The sequence below is a fragment of the Bubalus bubalis genome, chromosome 5 (assembly GCF_019923935.1).
Source record: "Bubalus bubalis isolate 160015118507 breed Murrah chromosome 5, NDDB_SH_1, whole genome shotgun sequence".
Taxonomy (NCBI): domain Eukaryota; kingdom Metazoa; phylum Chordata; class Mammalia; order Artiodactyla; family Bovidae; genus Bubalus; species Bubalus bubalis.
This window is the reverse complement of record NC_059161.1, coordinates 107,161,781-107,169,134: the sequence shown is the minus strand read 5'-3', so window position 1 is coordinate 107,169,134 and position 7,354 is coordinate 107,161,781. Positions and strand designations below refer to the sequence as shown.

The following is a 7,354-nucleotide window of genomic DNA, read 5'->3' as shown; positions in this document are numbered from 1 at the left end:
TTATTTGAGCCAATATATGCTTTTGTCTGCATGCAGTTATAGCACTTCATCCATTACACATGAAAGTCCACTTGTATGGGCTGTGTAGCTATTCATTGAGTTTTTTAGGCTATTTTTTCTTTACCAAGCCTCATTTTTCTAACTTGTAAAAGAAATATGTTGAAATTCCATGCTACCAAGTGACTTAATTGCACTTTAATTTTTATGCTTTCTAAGTAGGAAGCATCCTTGGCTCCCTGCAATGTAAGGTGTCCTTGTCCTAGAGAAGGTTGAGGTTTGACTAATCTGAATTTCCAAGACTCTAAAATATTGAGAGTAGGAGCTCTCTGAGCAACATGACCATCACCAACATCCGTAGTAATGACCCAGCATAGAATGATTGTGCTGAATATGGGCACCTGGTCCATTAAAACAGGAAATCAAGGTCAGATTATGTGATGGAGACTGGAGATGTCTGACAGTAGCTTCCTCCTGATCACACTAACCAAACCTGAGAAACTTCAGGGCTCTTTGAAGGTGGAGATGGTTCCCAGTCTCTAAAAGGAGCCCATCAGAGCCACAGGTTGTCCTGGCAGACATACCTAGAGAGACAGCAAAATGCTCAGAAGTGTGGGACTCTCAATGTGGGAGCACTGACCAGGTTCAAATGTGCTGGGAAGAGGACTAGTTACTTTGGGACCTTCACGTACAACTCACACATATATATACACAGACACACACACACACAGCCACAAAAAGAATTGAGGAGACAGGTACACAACTGCATCCATGAGTAAGTCGCCTCCAATAATTCATGCTATCCTTGAACTGTGTCCCCAAAATTCTATATCCCCAATTCGTGTGCATAAGACATAAACAAAAAAGTATATTGTCAATGTAAGTATATATAAATAATTCATTCCTCTGCATCCAAGATCCAGGCTAAATATTTCCTTCTTAAAAAGGTAAAAATGATGTCATAATCAATTATAAGTCAACAAAACTAGGGGAAAAGTAAAAAAGAAACATGTTGCAGATAAATGAGTGAATGGCATGTTCACAGTAAATTTAAAAATTGCAATTTTTAAATTCATTTTAAAAATCTGTGAAACAAATATTTCCAAGTATTTTGTTTATAGTTTAATATTGAGAACTATTGACAAAGTACATTTCACATTGAAAAACATATTACTATATTATACTGTACTATATTCCTATGCTATATTATACTATTTAATACTCTAGTTTTTAAATGAGCAAGTCTACATTGCAGAGACCATTTGCTCTGTGAATACATTACTTTGTCTTTAAGCTTGAGCAGAGCTTTCTTCACGTCCTTGTTCCTCAGGGTGTAGACCACAGGGTTCAGAAGGGGCGTCATCACAGTGTAGAAAACAGCCACAATCCTGTCCATAGCCTCCTTGGAGCCTGGTCTCAGGTAAATGAAAACAAGGGGAACATAGAAGCAAAGGACCACAATGCAGTGGGAGGCACAGGTCTGGAAGGCTCTCCATCTCCCCTCTGAGGTGCGGATCTTCAGGATAGAATGGACGATGGATACATAGGACAGCACTATCAGGAAAAAACAGCCCAAGGCCACCACCCCAATGTTGACAAAGATCACCATCTCCACGGTGGACGTGTCTGCACAAGCCAGTTTGAGGACAGATGGTGCATCGCAGATGTAATGCTGGATCTGGTTGGGCCCGCAGAAGGGTAAACGGAATGTCGGTGTGGTCTGGACAGCAGAGTGCACAGAGCCACTGAGCCATGTGGTTGTGGCCAGGATGGCACAAGTCCTCCCACTCATCATGCTGGCGTACCTGAGCGGGCAACTAATGGCCAGGAAGCGGTCATAAGACATGACGGTGTAGAGGAAGCACTCGGTGCTGCCCAGGAAGTCAAAGGAGTAAAACTGGGCCACACAGCTATGAAAAGAGATAGGACTGCCTCCTGGGGACACCAGGGTCATCAGCATTTTGGGCACAGTGACCGTGGAGTACCACATATCAATGAAGGACAGGTTGGTTAGGAAGTAGTACATGGGGGTGTGCAAGTGGGGATTCACTATAATCACCAACAGGATGAGGAAGTTACCCACCACAGTGAGGACATAGATCACCAGGAAGATTCCAAAGAGGAATGTGTCCAGCTCTGGTGCATGGGGAAGGCCCGTGAGGATGAACGTTGTCACTAGGCTCATGTTTGTCATTTCTCCAGGCTTTTGATATCTCTCTCTCTCTATGGGTATATGAAGAGCACCCAGCATTTAGTCGAGAATTGACGACTCATTCTTTATATGAAATCTGCATCATACATCATACATAATTCTAGAGTTATATTCCACTTTGCTTATCACAAGTCTCTTTTGCAAAAGGAGATAGAATGTTTTCATCTCTCTCTCTCTCACTCTCAATGACATGGAGTCATACACAGATATATGCAAAAAATATTGGTAGAAATTCATTGTAAGTTTCTCTTGGTGTATCATAAATATCGCTAACTTAGCACCATAAAACAATGCAAGTTTTCTATTTGGTATTCTCCGTAGGTCATGTCAGCTTGGTCCTCTGCTCCAGGCTTCACAAAGTTGAAACCAAAGTTTCAGCTTGTTCTCTAATCTCACCTGAAGCTCAGGATCACTTGTCTCAGTGAAGATGTCAGTACAAAATAAGATAATAAATGTAAGGTATCTAGTAAAGCACCTATGTTAGTAGGTACTCAATAAATGATAGCATACTATATGAATCTGCTGCCTTATTTTTTTTAATGTATAGATATAGATATATGGAGAGAGAGACAGACAGAGAGGTGAGTAGAGAGGGAAAGTAAATTCTCATTGTGCTATAGAGACATCTCAATTTCACAGCTATAACTTTGGGGAAGATTTCACCACTGTTATTGGTACTCGTGTCTCACTAACACCACTATCTGCTTTTATAGGAAATACTCTCAGAGCAGGTTAAGAGTCTAAACTCCATATAGAATCCCTACTGCCTCCCATATGATCCAGGAAATAGTAACCCTCATAACACTGCTGACCACATGCTTGTCTTATTTTAGATAGTCTTTCGTGAGGCTCTAAGAACATAAACTTCATATGTGTTCTCCCAACTACAATCCACTGGGTATGGACTGGCTTCTAGTATATTGACACATATTGCTATCTTAAATATCTAAGTATTTTATAGTATTGGCTTTGTTAGAGATGATATTCCTGCCCCCCACCTTCTACTCCTCATCTTCATAAATCCAGGTGATACCCTCATAAGAGAAGACAATTCCATCAAGTATCAGATTCTTATATAAAACCTACTACTTGTGACAAGAAATACAGAACCATTGTAAGAGAAAAGGACCTATGTTAGCATAACATCAAGAAACATTGGAATTGTGTACTATGGAAAGTGAGGCAGAAATGATGGTTTTAATTTAATCCAAAATATTGTCAAGGTCAAGATTGATTGTATATTTCAAGTGAAGACTCATCAACATGAGAGAAATGAGGTTCTCTGCTCTTAGCAAAACCCATACACAACAGATCCTATCTCCACCCAATGTGCCTTAAGCTACATTAAAGCTGTATTTCAAATGAAAGAGTAAATAACAGAGACACTTACCCTAACAACCTATGTGGATATCAAAATTCAAAACACAGAAAAAAATGTATCTCGAAAACTTCTACTGCACCAGTGGGGTCCCATCATAAGGAAAAATCACGTTTAGATTAAAGTATGAAAATTTTCATCAGGTGAATTGCAAGGTAGCCTGAGACCTAAGGCAGAAGTTTCAATGAAAGGAATCAGTGTTTGACTTGTCTTTTATGCCATAGCAACTTAGTAACTAATCATAGGTCCTTATTACTAACTGTATATACAGATATGCATATGTTGTGTGTGTATATATATATATATATGTGTGTGTGTGTGTGTGTGTGTGATTTGTATATATACATACATACATACAGAGAGAAAGAATAAATTAGAAACAGAGACAGAGTAAAAGGCAGGCAGACAGGACTTGATAGCCACATTTAGAAGGAAATCTAACAATATCTTATCTCTGAATGGAAGCTTAAGAAGGAAAGCAAGTGGAAATGAGAGAAAGCTACGTTTGTAAGAACTCACCTGCACTATGTGATTCATTACAATATAACACTCATTTGTGTTTACCCCCAAGCCTGCCAAAATATTTAACTTTCTACATGCTACATCAAGGTACTTGTTTGCAAGTTAATACTCAGGGAGCTGGCATACCTGTGATTGCCTGTGGAGAAAGAGCGGTTCATTTCTGTTATAGGACCCAACTAGTTGAAGGGCAAAGAATGGAAACTAACATAGCTAGACAGGCAGGAGCTTAATTTGATTTACTTTCACAAGGAATTGGATTACCCTTGGGTTTCCTGAATGATCAGAAAAACAACAAAAAGAATCTAATTAAAAGTTTTTAAAAATCACATGTGTATCTCCCTGTATGTTTGTTATTTGAACACTCCTGAGAAGAGTTCATGTCTTTCTGGAGCTAGCAGTTTTACCTAAGGGGAAAGAAGGACTGTTACCCTATTCCCTCCTCAGTGATGCAGATAAACTCACAATGGTTTATTTTCAACTTAAAATTGCCCAGAACCAACAAATTATCATCTCTTATTTCTGCGCTCCATCTCATGTCTCACTCTTTCTTTCAGCATATTTTAAGGTGATTTAAATTTAGTTGTCTAAATTCCCAAACTGTTTTACAGCTGTTTTTAGTTATCTGTGGTAGTCATTACTTCATTTGTTTAGGTAAAGACATTTTAAAGAAAATAAGCAAACAAGCCAACCATGAAAAATAATGCTCTGAACTAAATTGATTGATTGCATTTTAAAATACAAATTTTGCATCTCATTCTCTTTGATCCTATGTTATAAAATTAAAGACCTTTATAATCATACTATATGAAAGAAAACAAAACAATTGGGAACTTAAACCAATTTTCTAAATACCACTTCAATTAATGAGATAATTACTGCTATAATTCTTAATTATTATAAAATAATGGCATCTTTATATCATATCTAAAATAAAACTAATCCCAGATGAAGTAAAGATTTAAATAAAGGGGGAAAACTCAAAAGCACTAAGATAATACATAAATAAAACTTGAGAATCTAGAGGAAACCTTCATAGTGACTTTTTAAAAATATTTTAATGTACTTATTTATTTATTTGGGGCTATGCCAAATCACATGTGGGATCTTAGTTCCCCAACCAGGGTTCAAACTCTGGTCCCCTGCAATGCAAGTCCAAGGTCTTAACCCACTCAACCCCCAGGGAAGTCCGCATGGTGACTTTTGATATCTGGTATTGTGAATCTATTAATTTTAACTTCTCTAGATTATCTTGGCCATTTTGGAATCTCTCTCCATTTGAATATACACTATAGGGTCCACATGTCTATAGAATAAAGTGCTGAGATTATATTTAGAACTGCATTGAATCTATTAACAATTTGAGGAGAATGTGTGTGCTCAGTAGCTCAATTGTGCCCAACTCTTTGCAACCCCATGGACTGTAACCCATCAGGCTCCTCTGTCCATTGGATTTTCCAGGCAAGAATACTGGAGTGGGTTGCCATTTCCTCCTCCATGAGATCTTCCCCGCCCAGGGATCAAACCCCAGGGATGGAGACATCTCTGGTGTCTCCTGCATTGGCAGGCAGATTCTTTAACACTGAGCCATCTGGGGAGCCCTTGAGGAGAAAACAATTTTTAAAATCTTGCCTTTCAAGCTGTGAAAGTAAAAGTGTTAGTCACTCAGTCATGTCCAGCTCTTTGTGACACTATGGACCCGCCAGGCTCCTCTATCCATAGGATTCTCCAGGCAAGAATACTGGAGTGGGTTGCAATTCCTATCTCTGGGGGATCTTCCTGACCCAGGGATCAAACCTGGGTCTCCTGCATTGCAGGTAGATTCTTTACCGTCTGAGCCACCAGGGAACACCAAGCCATGAGCAATTTATAATCCATCATTTCTTCAGCAACTTTTATATATCTCTCAAAAATGTTTTGCAGTTTCTATTATTGTGGTCTTACACATCTTTGCTTACTTTTAGATCTGGATCAAGTTTTCTCAACCTCAGCACTATGGACATTGTGAGCAAGACAAGTCTTATGGAGAACTATCTTGTGCATTCAGAGATGTTCAGCAGCATCCATGACCACCAGACACAGACACAAGTACCAGAGACAATCAACAATTTCTACAGACATATTCAAATCACAGTTGAGAGCCACTGATTTATATATTTAATAAATGTTTGCCTTTTTAATTAAATTATTTTAATTGTAGGCTAATTACAATATTGTAGTGGTTTTTGCCATACATTGGCATGAATCAGCCAAGGATATACATGTGTCCCCCGCATCCCAAACCCCCCCACCTCCCTCCCCATTCCATCCTTCTTAGTCATCCCAGTGCACCTGCTTTGAGTGCCCTGTTTCATGCATCAAACTTGGACTGATCATCTACTTCACATATGGTAATATACACATTTCAATATTTTGAACCTAATCATACATAAACAAATGGACACAAATCATAAGTGCATAAGCTGTTTATACATGAAGTTGCAGACCACAGATTCTCTTTGATATATTACTATATGTTGTGTGAATATACTACAATTTATTTTTAATTCAACCGTAGAAAGGCATTTGAATAGTTTCCAATTTTGCTTATTAAAAATAGTGCTAAAATATGAGAATATACATTTTGTGTGTATGTATATATGAAATTTTCTTTGGCAAAACTATATATAATGTATCGTGGTGGTAGTATAGTCACTAAGTCTCACAATCCCATGGGCTGTAGTCCACCAGGTTCCTCTGTCCATGGGATTTCCCAGGTAAAAACACTGGAGTGGGTTACCATTGCCTTCTCCAGGGATCTTCCTATCCCAGGGAAGATCTCCTGCTTGGTAGGTGGTTTCCTGCATTGCAGGCAGATTCTTTACTGCTGATCCACCAGAGAAGCCCCCATGATGTATTACATATAATACTATATATTATATGTTATATACTGTAGGTTATATATAATATCTCTTCCTTTCAGATACACATTTGGAAATGTATAAACATATACATGTATTTTTTTTATTTAAATTTATTTATTTTAATTGGAGGCTAACATATACATGTATTTCTATCAGATATATACCTAGGAGTGGAACTGCTGAGTCACAGGGAATTTTTATCATCATTTTAGTAGATTCTGCCACAGAGTTTTACCAGTTTATCCTCCCAGTGTCAGTGCGTTAAATCTCCAGTTGTTTCACATATGACCATCATTTGGCATCATCGGTCTTTTTCACTTCGGCCCTGTTAATGATTGTGAAGTG

General features: G+C 38.3%; 1 protein-coding gene across 1 annotated transcript; it reads right to left on the bottom strand.

The window, feature by feature from the left end:
* Positions 1 to 1,198: 1,198 nt before the first annotated feature.
* On the bottom strand, positions 1,199 to 2,239 carry LOC102404830 (olfactory receptor 10G9-like). Its single transcript, XM_006056100.4, has one exon. The coding sequence runs from the start codon at positions 2,189 to 2,191 to the stop codon at positions 1,199 to 1,201; it is 993 nt and encodes a 330-aa protein (XP_006056162.3). The 5' UTR covers positions 2,192 to 2,239.
* Between the last annotated feature and the right edge of the window lie 5,115 nt (positions 2,240 to 7,354).

Bases quoted from the DNA above. Each gene is read 5' to 3' on its own strand.
- LOC102404830 (XM_006056100.4), bottom strand. From the start codon at position 2,191: ATGACAAACATGAGCCTAGTGACAACGTTCATCCTCACGGGCCTTCCC.